The 21,654-nt window shown below is 46.7% G+C and overlaps 1 protein-coding gene and 1 pseudogene across 3 annotated transcripts in view; one reads left to right on the top strand and one right to left on the bottom strand.

Annotated features, from left to right (window-relative positions):
- The window catches only part of ENAH (ENAH actin regulator), a 681,857-nt gene that overhangs the window by 601,094 nt on the left and 59,109 nt on the right, over nt 1-21,654 (top strand). For all 3 annotated transcript variants that reach the window (XM_078647528.1, XM_078647526.1, XM_078647527.1), the window contains one exon: nt 19,394-19,472. In XM_078647528.1, coding sequence (XP_078503654.1) covers nt 19,394-19,472 — 79 coding nt within the window. The remainder of the gene's footprint in view (nt 1-19,393; nt 19,473-21,654) is intronic.
- On the bottom strand, nt 12,280-14,058 carry LOC144761233 (keratin, type II cytoskeletal 8 pseudogene; annotated as a pseudogene).

Genomic DNA, 21,654 nt, shown 5'->3' with positions numbered 1-21,654 from the left:
GAGAGGCAAGGTGTACCATCCGGACCCAGTTTCACTGAAATTATCAGCTTGGCTCCTCAGCACAATGAATTCGCCCACTTAGACATTCCTCAGGATTATCAAGAGGTTCTAGCGAACGCCAGAGCACCATCAACGATTAAGACCTACAAGCTCAAGTGGAAGCGTTTCTGTGCCTGGTGCCAAACTGTTGATCTGCATCCCATTCATGCTACACCAGAACAAATATTGCCTTTCTTCCTGCAGCTGGCTAGATCGGGTTTGGCGCATTCAACCCTAAAGGTGTTTCTAGCAGCCATTTCCCGTTTCCGTCAGGACGGATCGAACTCTGTTTTCTTCAAGAATAATCCAGAAATTTTGCAAGGGGTTATTTCGTATGTTTCCTCCGATTCGACGACCACCTCCTGTTTGGCATTTAAACGTGGTGCTAGCCCAGCTCCTGCGTCACCCCTTTGAACCGATCCATAAGGTTGACCTTAAGTTTATTACTTGGAAAGTCTCCTTGTTATTGGCTTTAACCTCTACCAGAAGGGTCAGTGACATTCAAGCATTCACGTCTAAACCACCTTTTTTACAATTTACCTCTGATTCGGTGGTGCTGTGGACCAATCCAAAGTACATGCCCAAGGTCCCTTCGGACTTTCATTTGAATGAGCCGGTAATCCTCAAGACATTTTTTCAAAATCTACAATCACCGGTTGAACGAGCATTACACTCCTTGGACATCAGGAGATGTCTCAAGTTTTATCTTTCAAGAACAGCAGCTGTACGCAAGACAGATCAGTTGTTTGTGGCCTATGGCAGACTGCGCCAAGGCTGTGCAGTATCCATCCAGACTATCGCCAGATGGGTCTCGTCAACAATTGGACTCTGTCATCAACAGGCAGGAAGACCCTTACAGGCCTTACCAAGAGCGTATTCTACAAGGGCAGTTTCCTCTTCCACTGCTCTGTTTGCTGGTGTGCCTCTTCTGCAAATCTGCAGAGCTGCTACGTGGTCCAACAGACACACTTTTACGAGGCACTACTGTCTGGACTCGGCAAGTGATGCAGATGCTTCGGTGGGAAGAGCAGTTCTTTGCAATCTTTTCCAATAAGGTGAGCCTCTGTTCTCCCGCCTCCTCTATGCTCTTTTAGACGCTTTACAATGTCTTTTGTATTTTATCTTTATGCATGTATACTATGATATAATTAGCGTCTATGAGCATTATGTTATGAGTACTGCTATCTATTCTGATTCAGGCATGTGAATCTATGAAAGACACCCCAAATACTGGAGAAGAACAATAGTTACTTACCTGTAATCTGTGGTTCTCCAGTATTGGTGTCTTTCATAGATTCACATGCAACCCGCCCACCTCCCCTCAGAGGCTCCCTCAGGCGATTTATGTTGGTTCACTCCTATGCGAGAAAATCTGAGAGCCTGAGCCTCTGGGGAGAACATTCTGGTGGGTGCTGTCGCCTGATTGGCTGCAGTTTGGTCTATACAAAATGACTAGGATAGTCATGAGTGTGGGAGCTTTTGATCCTGTAGCTAGGGCTACTTTACTTCCTGGTTGGTTATTACCAAGGTTTTTTGGTTATTACAGGCATATTATTGCTTTTTTATATACCGTGGGACTCCCACTCCGACGACGGGGAATGATTCAGGCATGTGAATCTGTGAAAGACATCAATACTGGAGAACCACAGATTACAGGTAAGTAACTATTGGTTCGAGGCATATGGGCTGCAGATGGTACATTTATGAATAGATCGCCATCTGGTGTTGGGCTCGGATGATTGCACTTTGTTTTTCTTCTGGAGAAGTCTTTGTCGTCATAGGTGACTCCTCCTCTCGGTGTTAGTGCGCATGGGCATCGGCTCCATCCTTAGATTGTTTTTTTCCGCCATCGGGTTCGGATGAGGATCGAAGCGCTCCGGACCGACTTCAACAAAGAAGGTTATAACCGGCGCGTATTCCTTTCCAAATCGACGGTATCGTTATCGAACGCGACTTCACTCCATACCGACGCGGTTCGAAGGACGACGACTACGAGAAACTCGACGTAGTCCAGCCCGGGGTCCATGGAAAGGACTCCATTCAAAAAATGTCCAACGTGTGGTGCTAAGTTCCCACACAAGGACCTACACGAGGTGTGCAACCTCTGCTTGTCCCCTGAACACGAATCCAGGGACTGTGAGGCCTGTGCAGCGTTCTCGTCAAAATCGACGATTAGAAACCGTCGAGCCCGAAGACACGAGGTATCGAGAATGCAGTCACAAGCAATCCCGGAGCTGTTCGAGGACCAGCACCCAGAAGAGGAGGAAGAAGAGGCCGACGAGGCGGGGTCAGAAGCGGACGAGTCCGACGTCGAGGAAATCGACGTCCAACAAACCGTGAGTGACGACGTCCCTTTACCGAAAAACAGACCCCGCACGGTGTCGACCCCGCCCTCGAGCCCGGTCAGACAACCGAAAAAAGTTTCCAACGCCCCGCCTTCGAGCCCGGCAACGAAACAGAAACCGAAACACTCGGTCCCACATCATAGTGGTTCCGGTTCCGATAAACCGACCACATCGACACCGAGGCACCAGGTCAAGGAAAGCTCGAAGTCGAAGCAGTCCATGTCGACACCGAAGCACGCTTCGGCGCCGAAAACACCCCCGACACCGGGGACATCTTCGATACCGAAGAAGTCGGATCCGAACAAAACTTCGGCACCGAAAATACAAATGGACAGTTCAAAGAAAAAACACCTTTCGGAACCGAAAACTGCGGTACCGACACAGGAACACGGAACGGATCCTAAACAAAAGACTTTGTTTATTGACCCAAAGACTGGCAAGGTAGCCACAGAACTACCTAAAAAGAGGAAACATGAACATTTGGACGACAAGGCTCATCCAAAGAAGAGAACAATGGGGACGAATACAACTCCTCCCCCTTCTCCCAAACCTCACACACCATCTTCACCTCTTCCTCACAATAGGCCAGATATCCCTCCCACACGTCCATCTACACCTACAACAGATGGAGAGAGTGACACAGGGGAGGGGGGACACCCTGGGGATGATGAGGACACAATCCCAGAGGAGGCAGACCCATGGGAGGAGTATAATGTGGGATCAGGTAATGATACCGACCTTGAGTCATATCCCTCAAAACCTTCACCTCCTGATGACAATACTGGGTTTGCACAACTCATTACTAGAGCAGCAACATTTCATAAGGTAGACCTACATACAGAACCTCTAGTACAGGACTTCTTATTAGAAACACTACCTACTGCACAAAGAACATCAGGAACACTACCAATGCTAAAGGGCCTTCTCAGTCATACATCAGAGATATTCAAAGACCCAGTGAGGGCTAGGGTATTGAACCCAAGAATTGATAAAAAATATAGGGCAGCTCCAAAAGACCCAATATACATTAAGGGACAAATTCCTCTAGACTCACTAGTGGTCACAAACGCTCGCAAGAGAGCGAACTCTTTATCTACAGGAGAAGCTCCACCTCCTGACAAAGAGTCCAAACTAATAGATGCCTCTGGCAAGAGAGTAGCATCTCAAGCGGCAAACAGTTGGCGCATAGCTAATACGCAAGCACTACTTGCAAGGTATGACAGAGCGCATTATGATGAGTTAGAAACACTCATCAAACATCTCCCTAAAGAACATCAAAAGAAAGCAGATCAACTTATACAAGAAGGGAAGTTAATTACTAACACTTCAATAAAGTGCGCCCTAGACGCGGCAGAAACTGCGGCAAGGTCGACAAATACAAGCATCATGTTAAGGAGACATGCATGGCTCAGAGTATCAGGGTTCAAACAAGAGGTACAAACATCGTTACTGAACCAACCTTTTGATGGGAAAACACTTTTCGGCACAGGGACAGATGAGGCCCTAGAAAAGATGAAAAAGGATACAGAAACGGCTAAATCAATGGGAGCATTGCAACAGCCGACACAAAGAGGTTCCTTTCGTAGATCCACCTATAGAGGAGGATCCAAAAGTACAGGCACAAACCAACAGCAAACCTCTTTTACACCTACATCACCCAGAGGTAATTCTAGAGGTGGATACAGGGGTAACAACAACAAGGGTAGAGGTCGCGGAAACAACAACAACCGCAACTCTCCAACCCCAAAACAGTGACTTCATAGAGCTTCCCCCAGACCATATAACACCGGTAGGGGGACGCCTATCACAGTTCCTACCTGTCTGGGAAAACATCACATCAGACAAGTGGGTAAGACAAATTATCCAACATGGTTATTGCCTAGAACTCACAGCTACCCCACCAAACATCCCCCCCAAACAGCGTCCAATGAAACAAGATCACCTGACACTATTAAAACAGGAAGTAATATCACTGCTAGAAAAGCATGCCATAGAGAAGGTTCCACAGCACCAACAGGGAACAGGAGTATACTCCCTATACTTCCTAATCCCCAAAAAGGACGGGTCTCTAAGGCCAATACTGGACCTAAGACCTCTCAACGCATACATAAATTCGGAACATTTCCACATGGTCACGCTCCAACAAGTACTTCCTTTACTGAAGAAAGGGGACTTTCTTTCTACACTGGATCTAAAAGACGCTTACTTTCATATCCCTATTCACAAAGCCCACAGGAAATACCTCAGGTTTGTGGTAGAAGGACAACATTATCAGTTCAAAGTCCTTCCATTTGGTGTCACGACGGCACCAAGGGTGTTCACAAAATGCCTGGCAGTGGTAGCAGCTCACCTAAGAAGACAACAAATTCATGTCTTCCCATACTTGGACGACTGGCTAATAAAAGCCAGGTCGCAAGAGGAGTGTCTGCAACACACACAAAAGACAATTCAGCTACTACACCAGCTAGGGTTCACGGTGAACTACACAAAGTCACACCTACAACCAAACAAGGTTCAACAATATCTGGGGGCTACTATAGACACAGAAAAAGCCAAAGTGTACCCCAACCCAGTCAGGGTCCAAGCAATGCTTACAATCATTCAGAGATTTCAGCCACAACACTCACTAACAGCAAGAGTGTTCATGCAGCTATTAGGCATGATGTCATCCTGCATACTGCTAATACCATATGCAAAACTACAAATGCGTCCGCTACAAGAATGCTTAGCGACACAGTGGAATCAGGCTCAAGGGCAGATTACGGATCTGGTGTTGGTAGACGACCGCACACACCGCTCTCTGAAGTGGTGGAACAGAACAAACATTACCAAGGGGCGGTCGTTCCTAGAGCCAATTCCACAGGTGACAATAACAGCAGACTCATCGCTCACCGGATGGGGAGCACATATGGACAAGTACACAGTACAAGGAAGGTGGAGTGTGCAGGAAAGAACACTACACATCAACTACCTAGAACTACTGGCAGTGTTTCTAGCATTGAAAGCCTTTCAGATACATGTTATCCACAAAGCAGTCCTGATCAGAACAGACAACATGACAGCAATGTATTATATTCAAAAACAGGGGGGGACGCACTCTCTCCAATTATCCAGACTAGCGCAGGAAATTTGGAGATGGGCCATTCCTCAAAACATCTATCTGTTAGCCGAACACCTACCAGGAGTTCAAAACCAGATAGCAGACATCTTAAGCAGACAGTCGGAACAAATACACGAATGGGAACTGCACCAACAAATACTGCAGCCATTCTTCCAAAGATGGGGACAACCAGAGATAGACCTATTCGCCACTCATCAGAACGCAAAATGCCAAAGCTTCGCGTCCAGGTACCCACATCACCTGTCGCAGGGCAATGCGTTATGGATAAATTGGTCCAACAAATTTGCATACGCTTTTCCCCCTCTCCCACTAATCCCATTAGTGGTCAGGAAACTGCAACAACATTCAATGACCATGATACTAGTAGCACCCACGTGGGCAAGACAGCCGTGGTTCACCACGCTCTTGCAACTCTCACAAGTGCCACATCAAAAGCTACGAATTCTACCCATGCACCTTACACAGAACCGTGGAGAAATAATGCACCCAGATCCAACTCAGTTGAACTTAGCGATCTGGCTCCTGAAATCCTAGAATTTGGGTACTTAGATCTCCCCCCAAATTGCATGGAAATAATTAAACAAGCGAGACGTCCAACCACCAGAGCATGCTATGCAGCTAAGTGGAAGAGGTTTGCTATACACTGTACTAATAACAATATCAACCCTCTAGACGTATCAACAAGGGAGATTATTTGCTACTTATTACACTTACAGCAATGTAATCTAGCGTACACATCTATCAGAGTACATCTAGCAGCTATAGCAGCATACCTGCAAAACAGGCAGCGCACATCACTGTTCAGAGTACCAGCGATAAAAGCATTCATGGAAGGTCTTAAAAGAGTCATTCCACCAAGATTACCACCTTCCCCAGTCTGGAACCTCAACGTAGTACTCACCAGACTAATGGGGCCACCCTTCGAACCTATGCATAGGTGCGAAATACAATTCCTTACATGGAAGGTGGCATTCCTTATAGCTATTACCTCACTCAGAAGAGTAAGCGAATTACAGGCATTAACAATACAAGAACCATTCCTACAGTTACACCAGAATAAAGTGGTTCTTAGAACAAACCCAAAGTTCTTGCCTAAAGTAATTTCAGCATTCCACATCAATCAGCCAGTGGAATTACCAGTCTTCTTTCCAAAGCCACAGACGGTGGCAGAAAGGGCTCTACATACACTAGATGTTAAAAGAGCCATTTTGTACTACATAGAAAGAACACAAGACTTCAGGAAAACTAAACAACTATTTGTAGCATTTTCCCCAACACATAAGGGCAATCCTATCTCTAAAGCAGGCATCGCAAGATGGATTGTAAGATGTATACAAATATGTTACATTAAAGCAAAGAGAACATTAACTGTTCCTCCTAGAGCTCATTCCACAAGAAAACTAGGAGCATCTATGGCATTCTTAGGGAACATTCCCCTAGATGACATATGTAGAGCAGCAACTTGGTCTACACCACATACATTCACAAAGCACTACTGTGTTGATGTACAGGCTGCACAACAAGCCAGAGTGGGCCAAGCTGTACTAAAAACTCTATTTCAGACAGTTGCGACAGACACTGGTGACCACCGCTAGGGAGGTAACTGCTGTACAATCTATTCATAAATGTACCATCTGCAGCCCATATGCCTCGAACGGAATATGCTACTTACCAGTATGCATCTGTTCTTGGCATAGAGGGCTGCAGAGTGGTACATGCCCTCCCTGCCTCCCCGGAAACCTGTGTCTGTCCCAACATTATCTTATTTAGATACATTTACATGGGCATATCTTTATGTACTATACTACACTACTCCATCTAACCCTACTATGGCAAAACAATCTAAGGATGGAGCCGATGCCCATGCGCACTAACACCGAGAGGAGGAGTCACCTATGACGACAAAGACTTCTCCAGAAGAAAAACAAAGTGCAATCATCCGAGCCCAACACCAGATGGCGATCTATTCATAAATGTACCACTCTGCAGCCCTCTATGCCAAGAACAGATGCATACTGGTAAGTAGCATATTCCTTCATCTGGTCGAGATGATTCTAGCCGCAGATTCCTTCACAACCCACCCTTCCTCCCCGTTTTGCGACGACCCTCTGCTTGGGTTTCGACAGTCGCCTCCCTCTGGGTGCCTTGTCTTCTGCGGGTGTCCTCTTCGTTTTGTTCCTGAATCCCGATCATCTTCGTTGGGGGTTCTTTTAGCTGTCCTTGGCCTCCTGTTGTTTTAAGATGGCATTGTAGTCAGCGAATGGATTACCTGTCCTTGATCTCCTCCTCCTTTCAAGAGGTATGGCCATCCTTGGCAGGGTAGTCTGGGGATGGGTTACTGTTGCTCCGCTGTTCCGGGCTTGTGGCCCTTCCCCTTCCCCTTGTGGTTGTGGTTGCAGACTCTTTTTCTCTCTCTCTCTCTCTCTCTCTCTCTCTCTCTGTCACGGCGCTTTTCATGCTTGTGCCTCAAGGATGGCTTTTGCCTTGGCTTGCGAGGTGGTTCCACGGAGTGGTGCTTTGTGCTTTTCTTGCTATGGCTTTGCTGCTCTGGCCTTCTGGTGCTTTACTGCTACCTGGTGATTTCGCCTTGGCTTGCACAAGTTGTTCCTCAGAGTGGTGCTCTGCTCCTTTCCTGCTGTGGCCTGCTGTGCCTTCTGGTGCCCTGGTGCCACCTGGTGGTGTTTCTCACCTTTTGTTTCTCTATTTTTGTCTCTTTGGTTGTTGTCTCTTTGGTTTTTTCGCACACTGTTCCCATGCTCTCCTCAGTTTTGTTGTGATGGCTTTGCGTTGTGGCGTGGAAAAGTTCTCCGAACCAACTGACGTCAGCGCGCCGGGGTGGGGCTTATGTGACCTTGCTGACGTCACGCCTGCGGAGGACGTCTGGGCGGAGTCGCGTGGTGCCACCCTTTCCTCCCCCCCCCCCACCCCCCCACCCCCCAGAGATGCTGGACTACAAAGTTTTCCGGGGCCAGTCTCACGCCTGGTGATAATTCTACGTTAAGGATACTGCGGCTAGAATTGGCTCAACCAGATACATCGTTACCGAAGGTAAGTAACTTGTACATCACTTCTAGAGCGTCATGATATCAAATGGCTCAGTGCTGATGTCATCTACTGCCGTGCAGGAATACAGCTTTTAGTTTCCAGATCTAGTCTGACGCCTGGGGCTTATTTACAATGCGAGGAATTTCCAGTTAGAGCACCCTCAAGAAAGATAGTTGCCGAAGGTAAGTAGCTTGTTCTTCAGTCTTTGAGGGAGTCAAATTGAGTATATTATGCATTTTTAAACTAATGGCTCATAGACATGAAGTTAATTTTGAGGCACTTGATCCTTGGTTTTTGAGGCCCTACATACCTCTAGAAAAAGATACAGAATGAGGCTGAGTATCGCAGAAAGCATTGGCCTTGAACTTCACAGGATGAAAATCTTAAATGAGGGGTGGAAATATTGTTGGAAATAGTATTTTTATTTTTTGAATAAGATCACCAAAGGTAGATTGCTTGCTTGTTTTATTGGTGCTGAGCTGTCTTATGAAAAAGGGCATGACTTCTCCAAGGCCCACTACTATAATCGTGTAATATAGGATGTATACCCCAACAACTTATTGTCCAGCATGTCTACCGAATTTTGTACAGATATGTGCATGTTAAAAGGGTAGCTATTCACCCATCCCAAAAAACAAATTGTGAATGTAGGTTTGTGTGTGTGTGTGTGTGTGTGTGTGTGTGTGTGTGTGTGTGTGTGTGTGTGTGTGTGTGTGTGTGTGTGTGTATGTATATATATATATATATATATATATATATATATATATATATATATATATATATATATATATATATATATACATACGCTCCACTGCCAAAAAACTTGACACACCAGCACTCGTAGTAGGTTGAACCTTGTCGGGTTTATTGCACAAAAAAACAATGAAACAGACGCATTTCAGCACTTGCCTTCGTCAGTGTGTGTATATATATATATATATATATATATATATATATATATATCCAAACAAAACCCTTTCAGGCATAGTGACGCATAAATTATGCAAAAAAGAAGGAGAGAACTCTGGGTAGGTCTCAGTTTAGGTGGAAAACAGCTCCTGTTAGAGCACTCAACACCAGCGACACTCTAGATCTGCTCACCTCAAATGTCTGTTTTTCTATCAAAGTTTTTAAGCATAGGATTAGACAGTGCTATCCATGCCGAGATAGAAAATGACAAAGTCTTTCGCCATTTAAACAGCAAAGTCTTTATGCGTCACTCTATGCCTGAAAGGGTTTTGTTTGGACTTAATACTGGGTGCTCCCTTGTGTCTGGACAAAGCTATACCTCTCTGAAGAGCTCTAATTAGAGCGAAACACTGTGTCAGGGGTTGCTTTTATTCATTTCAGGTTGGCTTGAGTTGGTATTTTACCAATTCAAAGCTGTAATATTGTGCCTGGAGTGATAAATGGCTTTTGTTATTTGACAGCTCGGCAAGGACTGCACTGTACTAGTCCTATGCTTAAAGACTTTGCTGTTTAAATGGCGAAAGACTTTGTCATTTTCTATCTCGGCATGGATAGCACTGTCTAATCCTATGCTTAAAAACTTTGATAGAAAAACAGACATTTGAGGTGAGCAGATCTAGAGTGTCGCTGGTGTTGAGAGTGCTCTAACAGGAGCTGTTTTCCACCTAAACTGAGACCTACCCAGAGTTCTCTCCTTCTTTTTTGCATATATATATATATCTGTCTGTCTGTCTCTCGCTCTCTCTCTCTCTCTCTCTCTGTCTCGCTCGCTCTCGCTCTCTCTGTATATCTCTATATATCTCTCTAAATCCCTCTCTAGCTCTCTATACCTCTCTCCATATCTCTCTCTATATCTCTCTCTATATCTCTTTCCTTTACTGCTGAAATGCATTACAACAAGAAATAGAAATGCTCGGCATTGAAAACCTAGTCTGCTGTGTCTGTCCTCTTTTTATTCGGAGTTGCTTTTTACGTGTGTGTGTATATATGTGTTTGTGTGTGTGTGTGTGTATATATAGATATAGATGTAGATATAGATATATATATATATATATATATATCTACAGCACACGTTTTTCGCTTTAGAACCCCTGCCGCTTTCAATGGCAGGCCTCGGACGGGATAGCGAATCCCCTCACATCCAACCTTTCACACCTCCTCCTCGATAGTTTCGCTCGACGCGTTTCGCAGGAAAAAAACGCTTTTTCATTTTATATATATATATATATATATATATATATATATATATATATATATATATATATATATATATATATATATATATATATATATATATATATATATATATATATATATATTTTGCGGAAACGCGTCTGTCATGGTTAGTTAATCCAATTGTTGTAGACCACATTAATCGTTCCTTTACTGGTTAAAACAAAAATAAAACGATGTATGTGTCAAAAGGTCTGGAGAGTCCTGAATCATCTTCTTTTGTGCCGCTGCAAGGGGGGCTGAGTTAATGAAGCCGCTGTGGAGTGGATATATACTTCTCCAGTAATGGGTTGTCTTTCATAGATTCACATGCCTAAATCATTCCCCGTCGTCGGAGTGGGAGTCCCACGGTACATAAAAAAGCAATAATATGTCATAACATAGAAAAAAACGTGGTAATAACCAACCAGGAAGTAAAGTAGCCCAAGCTACAGGAGAAAAAATGTCCACACTCTACTATCCTAGTCATTTTGTATAGCCCAAACTGCAGCCAATCAGGCGACAGCACCCACCAGAAGGTTCTCCTCAGAGGCTCAGGCTCTCAGATTTTCTACCGCACGTCGTGTGAAGGGAGTCTCCCTGAGCTCTGCTCAGTACTTCTCTATTTTCCTTCAGGAATCTAGTTTTGAAGATGTCTTCATTTAAGAAATCTTTATTCAGGCCTTGTGATTCTTGTGGTAAGCTCAGGCTTTTTAAAGAAGATACCCACAAGAAGTGCATCTACTGCCTGTACCCTGACCATCAGGTGAAGGACTGCAAGATATGTAGGACCTTCCCTCAGAAGACCCTCAGGGACAGAGAAGGGCGCCTGCTTTTGTGGCTACAAAAGCTTAAGGATCAAGATGATCCTGTTTCTGAGGTAGGCAGTATTGCCTCTGAGTCTACTACAGATTCTATGAAGAGAGCTGTGGAAGAGGTGTTTTCTCCTCCTGGGGCCAAGATTGTAAAGAGGCAACAGTCTTCTAAGGGGTCTGAGAGGCCTTCCACTTCTAAGGCTACTCCCCCCTACGAATGCCAAACTTGGGCCATCCCCCCCCCCCCCAAGAAGAACAACCAAAAAATTACCTCAAAAGACTACTTCTGAGAAGACTTTACCTCAGAAACCGACTCTGTCGTCGACGAAGATCCTCGTCGACGCAGCATCTACGGTAACTTTCACTTCGCCTAAGCCTGAGATGTTAATGTCGACCGCGTCTTCACCGTCGACGATGGTCTATGACGCTGTCAGGCCTATCTCGTCGACGATAGAATCTTCGTCTGCCATCGTCGAAGCCACAGTCTACGAACATCCCGTCGTCGACGAGCTCGTCGACGACTCCTACACAGTCGTCGGCGAAGACCACTTAATCGTCGTTGACGACCTCTTCATCGTCTGGAGCCAAGCCCCCGTCGACGCCGCAACTGTCTACATGTAACCACCATGCAGGTATGGTCACAGTCTGCGGCTTTTACGTCCACATCAAAGCCATCCTTGCTTCAGAGACGCGGTTCTGCCATAGAACCTTTATCTCCTCTACGCCGGTTACCTCAAACGGTACCCCTACAGGTCCCTGACAAGGTACTGGACTCTGAAGATAGTGAGGAGGATTCTGACATGGATGAAAGGTTTGGGACGGCTACAAGATCTTCAGAATTGAACATCAATCTGTTCTCTCCTTCCAGCAGCTTCCTGTAGGTGGCAATCTCAATGTCCAGGGCAAGCTTAACGTTCATCAGCACCTGGTACTCGCGGAGCTGGCGCGCCATGTCCTGCTTGGCCTTATTCAGGGCTGCCTCCAGCTCGCCCAGTTTATACCTGGCATCTTTGACAGCAAGTTCTCCACGTTCCTCAGCTTCAGCGATGGCGGCCTCCAGGTTGGCACGCTTAATTTTAAGGGCATCAATTTGACTGCAGCCGGTTGATCACGCGGTTCATCTCTGCGATCTCATTTTTGGTGTTGCGTAGGTCATCGCCAGCGGAGGTCTGCAGCTCCTGATACTTAATTTGGTACATGCTTTCAGCGTCAGCCCGGCTCTTGTTGGCAATCCCCTCATACTGCGCCTTGACCTCAGCGATGATGCTGTCCAGGTCTAGTTTGTGGTTGTTGTCCATGAAGGGGACGACGGAGGTGTCTGAGATCTGGCACTGGAGTTCATTCAGCTCCTCCGCATAGAGCTGTCGCAAGAAGTTGATTTCATCGGTCAGGCCTTCAAGTCGAGATTCCAGCTGCACCTTGTTCATGTAGGCCTCGTCGACATCCTTTTTGATGAGAACAAATTCATTCTCCATCTCGGTCCTTTTGTTAATTTCATCTTCATACTTGTTCTTGAAGTCCTCACCATGCCCTGCATGTTCCCCAGCTCTGCCTCCAGCTTGTCCTTCTCTTGGCCCAGGTTATCGAGCTGCCGCCGCAGGTTGTTGATGTAGGCCTCGAACATGCTGTCCATGTTGCTGCGGGTTGTCTTCTGGTTCTGGAGGATGTTCCACTTAGTCTCCAGCATCTTGTTCTGCTGTTCCAAGAACCTCACCTTGTCGATGGAGGCGAACTTGTTGTTGAGGGTCTTGGGAATCGGGTATGCACAACATGAGCATTCAGACAGACTTCCGGATACTCAGTGAGCAGCGGGTACGGTGGTGGATACAGCAGTGGTGGATATGGCGGCAGCGGCTTTGGATCGGGATATGGCAATACATTCTCGAGTGGAGCCTACGCTGTGAATGCTGCCCCGCTGGAGAGCTCCAGGACAAAGCGCACTGTCCTGGTCAAGACAGTGGAGACCAAAGACGGGAAGGTCACGTCCGAGTCATCCGATTTCTTCACCAAGCCTTGAATAACCCAACAAAACATTTCACTGTTCCCAAGTGCCTTCCGTCAGCTCAGCCTCTCCTGGCAAGCCAAGCCAATTTCAATGGGACTTAGTTTCAGGTAGATATTGGCAAAGGGGAATACTAAATTCCCTTCATGAGGAATGCCCACTTTTGTTTGACACTTGCATCCAGTGTTGCGCACCTCCCTCAATTCGGCTGACGCAAGGGCCCGGGTGCAACACTACCCGCGTCACCAGAGGGTTCTTCTGTAACTGTGACCAGGTCTATGAGCTTCCAGGAAAGGCTGAGCTCCGTCCCATCCTCTGCCTATCTCCCCTGAATTGCCCTCTTTGCTTTCCCTGCTAAACACCCTTCTGACAACTAGGAAAAAACAACCAAAGCACACCTTCACGCCGAATGTTCATTTCAAATATTTGTACACTGCCAGAATCCAATATGGACTCCCAGTGCTTCTGGCATTCAATCAGCTGACGGCCAATGAAATGGCTGCAAGACATTCATCCTAGAGCCTGCCCCAACAATAAAGTCCAGACGCGGTGCTAAAGGGTTGAGGATGCCTGTTCCCAGGCACTTCTTGCATCTTGTACAAATATGTTTTTTCTTTCACGCTCCCCTGACAGGAGGCTTCTCTCAGAGGGCTGATTTCATGCAATAAAACGTCTTTTTTGTTTAAAAAAAAAAAAAATTGAACATCAATAACCAGGAGGACGATCAAGATGACCAGCATTCGCCTGAGCATGTGACATCACCTGTTTCTAATGTCCCCTCAGCTCAGATGCCAGTAGCATTGCTAACAAATCTGCAGCACATGCTAAATGATTATTTACAGGCGTTATACACCGTCTGAATCAGCGGACTCTGTGCCTCCTACACCTGTGGTGCAAACGCCGATATCTGATTTAAGACCTCCAAGGTCTCCTCCACCTGTAGCGTCCCATCAGCCTGAACAACCTTCTGATGAAGAAGAGAGCGAATAAGGGGAAGTCGATGACGGATCCATGATGTCGGAGTGGGACGAATATCAAGTACAAACACCTTCTCCTTCACCTCCGGTTACCGCTGATTCACCTCCAGTGGACGTGGGAGGATTCCATCTTCTAATGGAAAGAGCTACAAAACGCTTCCATATTGACCTGGAAACTACACAGAAGGACTGCTTCCTCTATGATTTCAAGGACCAGCCAAGGAGGCAGGTTAAGTCTATACCTATTATCGATCTCATCTGGAAAGAGGGAGTTAAAGTTATGTCTACTCCTGCATCTATTCCTCCAGTACTGCCGAGGATAGATAAAAAATATAAGGCTCCTGAAAAGTCCCCAGCTTGCCTTATAGGACACCTGAAATTGGATTCGGTGATCATACAGTCCGCTCAGAAGCGATCTAGAAATCCTTTCTCTCCAATCGCAGCCCCACTGGATAGACACAGCAGGCGTCTGGATGCTATTGGAAAGCGTGTGTCAACAATGGCAGCAACCACAGTCCGGGCTGGCAACTCATTAGTCATTCTGGGCAGATATGACCGGCAAATGTGGTCTGACATCTCGCCATATGTCAACATGCTTCCAGAGCCCTCCAAGACAGAAGCCCTGAAAATACTGCAGGAAGGTGAGAGGATCTCGACTGAGATGATTGACTCTGCAGTTGATGTGGCTTCAACTGGATTCAGGCAGTTAGCAGGAGCTGCTGTCTTGCGCAGGCAAGGCTGGCTAAGAGCGACTTCGTTCCATCAGGAAGTTCAAGCTAAGGTGTTAGACATGCCTTACGACAGGTAGTTTTTGTTTGGCCTGCAAGTAGAGGAGGCCTTGCAGACAATCAAAAAGGACACGGAGACCGCTAGATCCCTGGGCACCTTACAATTTCGAAATCCACCCTTTCGAGGTGCGGGAGGACGTGGATTGTCCTCTACTAGAGGTTATAGGCAGTCCTCCTACAGGCAAGGGAATCCACGTTACCAAACCCAACGTTACCAGTCCTACGGCCAGCGCAACACTTTATTCCCAAAACAAAAGAGCCTGCCTACCGCGGAAAGGATAAAAGACAATGAGTGTCATCACCTGCCACCGCTACTGCCTCAGTCTCACATAAAAATTAGAGGAAAGATTTTAAAATTCTACTCAAAATGGTACTCAATAACGTCAGACAGGTGGTTCTTGGACATTGTGGCCAAGGGCCATGCCCTCGAATTCGAAAGATTTCCTCCAAAGGTCCCCCCAAGGGGCCCACCTCCAGCTCATCTCAGAGTTGTTTACCCAGATCAATTTGATGTTAAAGAAAGGGGCAATCGAAAAGGTTCCTCAGGTTCAGAGAGGAGCAGGATTCTATTCCAGATTATTTCTAATAAAGAAAGTCTGGGGAATGGCGTCCAGTTCTGGATCTCCGTGCCCTAAACAAATATTTGAAAAAGTTAACGTTCCGGATGCTATCACTCCCAAGAAATACTGCATCTCCTTTCGGCGGGGGAATACATGGCCAACTTGGACCTCCAAGTTGTGTATTTCCACATCCCCATTTTACCTCGTCACAGGAAGTTCCTGCGATCCATAGTGGCTGGCAGGGATTATCAGTTGAAGGTCATCCCCTTTGGGCTGCGTTCGGCACCCAGGGTGTTTACAAAGGTCCTGGCTCCGGTAGCAGCACACCTCCGGCTGGAGGGAATACAAATATTTCCCTACTTAGACGACTGCCTTATCAAGGCGAGTTCTGACACAGACAACCATATCCAGTGGTGTCTGTCTCTCTTCCAGTCACTGGGTCTCTCCATCAATTTCAGCAAGTCACAGCTAGAACCATCCCAAAGACCAGCTTTCTTGGGAGCAACCTTGGACACACAGCTGGTCCGAGCTTTCGTATCGGATGAGAGGCAAGAAAGAATACAGGACATGGCTCGGATTTTACTTTCAAGAAAGTCCGTTTCAGTCTGACAATTCAAGTCTTTTCTGGGGATGGTCTCTTCGTGCATTCCTTTGATACCAAATTGCCGTCCCAAGATGAGGCCTCTTCAAGAAGAACTCAACCTGCAATGGCTGCAGGTCTCCGGCTCATTCGAGGACCTCATCCGGATCACCCCTCTCATCCGAGGTGCTCTTCTCTGGTGGATGCAAAGGAAAAATGTACAACCGGGTTGCGCGTTCCTCCAAGACGCACCAAACTTTACAATCCCCACGGACGCATCCCTCGAAGATTGGGGAGTACATCTTCAAGGGCTGACAGTCAACGGGAGATGGAGTCCTCAACAGAAGGTCTGGCATATCAATCTGTTGGAGCTAAGAGCCATCTTTCTAGCCCTCAAGTCCTTTCGCGCAATCGTTCAAGGGGCCACAGTATTGGTTTGCACAGACAATACTATGAGCATGCACTATTTGAACAAACGGGGAGGAACAAGATCGGCTCTTCTGTCTCAGGAAGCCCAAAATATATGGGCATGGGCAATACGGCACAGAATCAATCTTCTGGCGGTCCATGTACCGGGAACGGCAAACGTTCTTGCGGACACTCAGCAGGACAACGGTGTCCACCCACGAATGGTAACTTCATCAACCAACAGTGGATCGGATTTTTCAACAGTGGGGTCAACCAGATCTGAACCTCTTTGCGACCAAGAACAGCAGCAAATGCTGGTTCTTTGCAAGATGGCATCCCCACAAAGGCTCTCAGGGGAATGCGTTTTCGATCAACTGGTCTCAAATATATGCTTACGCCTTTCCTACTACACCGTTGGTTCCCAGAGTTCTACGGAAGATGAAGAAAGAACCGTGTCGCCTGATTCTTATTGCCCCCAGATGGCCTCGCCAATACTAGTTCACCGGGCTCCTTCTCCTATCGTAGTGCGAACCAATCCAGTTTTGACCAATTCCGGACCTCCTCTCCATCCAGGATGGTCAGATTTACCATCCGGACCCGACATCTCTGAAATTAGCAGCTTGGCGCCTGAGTACCTTGAATTCGCCCATCTGAATATCCCTGCAGATTGCAAGGAGGTACTAGCCAGAGCAAGGGCACCTGCTACAATAAAAACATACAGGCTTGGAAGAGATTCTGTATCCACTGTCACTCGACTGTGATTCATCCCTTTCTGGCTAAGCCAGAACAGATATTACCTTTTTTCTTACATCTTGCAAAATCGAGATTATCTCACGCAACTCTAAAGGTTTTCCTGCCAGCCATTTCAAGGTATCGCCAGGATGGGTCCACTTCACTTTACTCTTCAAGAATAATACAGCAGTTCTTTAAAGGACTTTTCAGAATATTTCCTCCGGTAAGTCCTCCACCGCCATCGTGGCATCTCAATGTAGTGTTGGCGCAGCTCATGCGCCACCCTTTTGAACCAATTCACAGAGTGGATTTAAAATTTCTTACATGGAAAGTATCGCTTTTATTGGCTTTGTCTTCATCTAGAAGAGTCAGTGATGTCCAGGCTTTCACGGTCCATCCACTTTCCTTGCAGTTCACGTCCGATTCAGTAGTGCTCCGCACAAACCCAAAATTCATGCCTAAGGTGCCTTCGGACTTTCACCTGAATGAGCCAGTCATCTTAAGGACATTTTTTCCTAACCCACGGAAAGGGCATTGCATACACTAGACATCAAAAGGTTTTTAAAGTTCTATTTACAAAGGACCTCTACAATACGCAAATCTGATCAATTGTTTATCGCCTATGGAAAAATTTGTCAAGGTCATGCAGTGTCTAAACAAACAATAGCAAGATGGATCTCTGCAGCTATTGACTTTTGCCATATACAAGCAGGAAGACCTTGCAGGCAGCTCCAAGGGCTCACTCTATGAGAGCCATGTCTTCCTCGACTGCTCTTTTAGCTGGAGTTCCTCTTCAGCACATCTGCAGAGCAGCAACCTGGGCCAGCAGGCATACTTTCACCAAACACTATTGTTTGGATGCAGCCAGCGAGACTGATGCTTCAGTGGGTCAAGCAGTTGCGTAATCTTTTCAGATAAAGTGAGCCTCTGTTTCCCTCCTCCTCCTCCTATTGCTTTTCAGACGCTTGTTCATGCTTATTATGTTCATGCTCATGTAACTGCATTTTTTCATGCTTTTAGAAATGCGATTTTCTATTATATGATTATGTACTTTTCAGATGTACAGACTTATGCTGCAAATAGCGTCTTCCAAGCACGGATATATACTGCTATCTACTCAGCCATGTGAATCTATGAAAGACACCCCAATACTGGAAAAGAACATTAGTTACTTACCTGTAATCTGTGGTTCTCCAGTATTGGTGTCTTTCATAGATTCACATGCAACCCGCCCACCTCCCCGCAGAAGCTCATAGGCTACATTGGTTTACCATCACTCCTGTGCGAGAAAATCTGAGAGCCTGAGCCTCTGAGGAGAAACCTCTGGTGGGTGCTGTCGCCTGATTGGCTGCAGTTTGGGCTATACAAAATGACTAGGATAGTCATGAGTGTGGAAGTTTTTTCTCCTGTAGCTTGGGCTACTTTACTTCCTGGTTGGTTATTTCGGAGTTTTTTCTATGTTATTATGACATATTATTGCTTTTTTATGTACTGTGGGACTCCCACTCCGATGACTGGGAATGATTCAGGCATGTGAATCTATGAAATACACCAATACTGAACCTCAGATTACAGGTAAATAACTATTGTTCATACATTACTGAAGGAGTTAATATTGGCTGCACTCTGTCACTTAGTACTGGTTGTAAGTTCTGCAAAATACTTTATTCATAAAGAAATTTTGTATCCTGATGATGAATGTTAAACTTAGTTACTCTCCTTTGCCTAATTGAAATTAGAGCTTTGCAACATGTATATTTTCTTGAGCTTCTAAAATCTATACTCTACTTTAATCAATAGACCAAAATCCGCAACATCTGGGCCACCTAGTGCCAATGGCGTGCAGTCAGAAGGATTAGACTATGACCGATTGAAACAGGTATGCATGGTTTTAAAGTAACATTGCATCCAATAAAAAGAAATTCGCTTTATTTTGAAGTATCAAAAGTTGTCAACATTCTTCAATGATCAATATTATGGAAACTGCTATGATCAAGACAAAATGTTGAAATTTGCAGTGTCTGTCACACAGGCCATACCTTTTAATGTATCTTCACTAGAGCTAGTGTTTTGAATAACTTTGAATTGCATGTGGGCTTTTTTGCCCATTGTTTTATAGTGAAGCAATCTTGTAATGTTGGTTGTTATGCTTAATGTGAAATAAATAGGGCTGTACTGCTTTTATTTGTTACTGCAATATGGTTCTCTGGAAATACCAGTCAGCCTTAAATGGGCCACCGCTACCTGTGAGAAGCTGAGTTTCTGTTGCAGTAACACCCCCACACACTTTTTTTTACCAGACTAGTGATGCACTACTCTAGCCACAGGCAAGTAAATGGTACCACTGGTACCCAGGGCACTGTGACCAGGGAAGGCACTTATTGTGCCACCCTTAGAGTTCCTGTACCTTTACACTCGCACACTGCCTTTGCAGGCTGCGTCTTTTGGTGCAGAACAAAGTAGACATGGCACACATCCCAGTGTACCATACCTACAACCCACTGCCCTGGCATGGATCTGTCACCCCTCTAGCTGGGTGCAGTGAGGGTACAGGTGCATGAGCCCTGTACCCCTAGAGTGTCTAAGTCAATTCTTAGACATTGTAAGTGCAGTCCTGCCATTAAGAGTATATGGTGCTGGGAGTTTGTCATTACTAACTCCACAGTACCATAATGGCTGCACTGATAACTGAACAGTTTGGTATCAAACTTCTCAGCGCATTAAACCCACACTGATGCCAGTGTGGGATTTAATGAAAAAATGCATACAGAGGGCATTTTATAGCTGCCCTCTGAAAAACGACCAGGGTCTGGTGGGTTCCCTGACTGGTGCACACCAGCCTGCCACCACAAGACATGTTTCTGGACCCCTGGGGTGGGAGCCTTCGCCCCCGAGCCCACAAAGGAAGCCTTTTTCTGGGAGGAGGTGGTCACCCCTCCCCCAGGCCAGGAAGAGCCATCAGTGGCAGGGGAGCTTCAAAGGGCCTTGCAGCCTTTGTAGTGCTACCCCAAGCCTCTCCTGCCATCGGGAGCAGGCCCGCTTCCTGTCTCCCCTCCTTTTCGACGGGAAGACAGGTGGGTAAAATTAGCCAATCCACAAGGTGTGCCCACCATCTTCAAACCGCACCCCTCAGGTGGGGGAGGCGAGGTGAAGCACACTCTTCAGTGCCCGCCATCTTGCAGATGGCAGGCACTCTGCAATCCGGATTAGGGATTGTGTTCACTCCCCCACGTGGGGTGAGCACAACAAGGGTGTAGTCACCCTAAGGTCAGTAGCCCATTGGCTACTGACCCCAAGACCCCTAAGCCCCCCTCCCCCCACTAAATACAGTATTTAGGGGCCAGCCGGGAACCAAGAAGGCAGACAAGAAACCAGAAGAAAAGAAGATGGACCGAACAGCTGTGCCGAAGCTAACGAGGAGTATGCCCACTGACTTTTCCCCAGCCCTACCGGCCTGTCCACACCTCGAACCTCCTCCAGTGAGATTCCGGTGTGTCCTGCAGCCAGCAACATCAAACTCGGAGGACCTGCCTGCATTCAAAACCCAAAGACTTTGTGAGTGAACAAATCCGGTGTTCACGGGAGACAGACTCCAGCTCTGCAAGGATCTGCTAGTCTGCACCACTCTGCACCCGACACCCACGGCCCGAGTTCGAGTGGCCCAACACCAAGAGGAGGTCTCCCTGGTGATCCTGACCGAGATCCGGTGACCCCTGACTTGCCTCCAGCCGACGCCTGCAGTCTAAATGCGGAAGGTCTCCCCAACTGCAACCAGGAGCTGGTAAGAAGATCTGACCCTAAAAGGCACCCCTGCACCAGACGCCCCACAGCCTTGGGTGGCCCAACCAACAGTGCCTACCCAACCCCCAGCATCCCAGCTTACTTCTCCAAGTGGTGGTCGCACCCAGAAGACCTTCGTCCCCGAGCCTGTAGAGCTTTTGCAAACCGGAGACTCCTCATTGAAAGCTACAGGGCTCCTGACGCCAAAACAGCACTCTGCACCCGGCCGCCCCAGAGCCGCTGAGGGTGCATCTTTTGTGCTGGCCCAAACCCCTATTTGC

This window comes from Lissotriton helveticus, chromosome 6, assembly GCF_964261635.1.
Source record: "Lissotriton helveticus chromosome 6, aLisHel1.1, whole genome shotgun sequence".
NCBI classification, from domain to species: Eukaryota; Metazoa; Chordata; class Amphibia; order Caudata; family Salamandridae; genus Lissotriton; species Lissotriton helveticus.
Note: the sequence above shows the minus strand (reverse complement) of the source record. Positions and strands in the feature narration are given on the sequence as shown.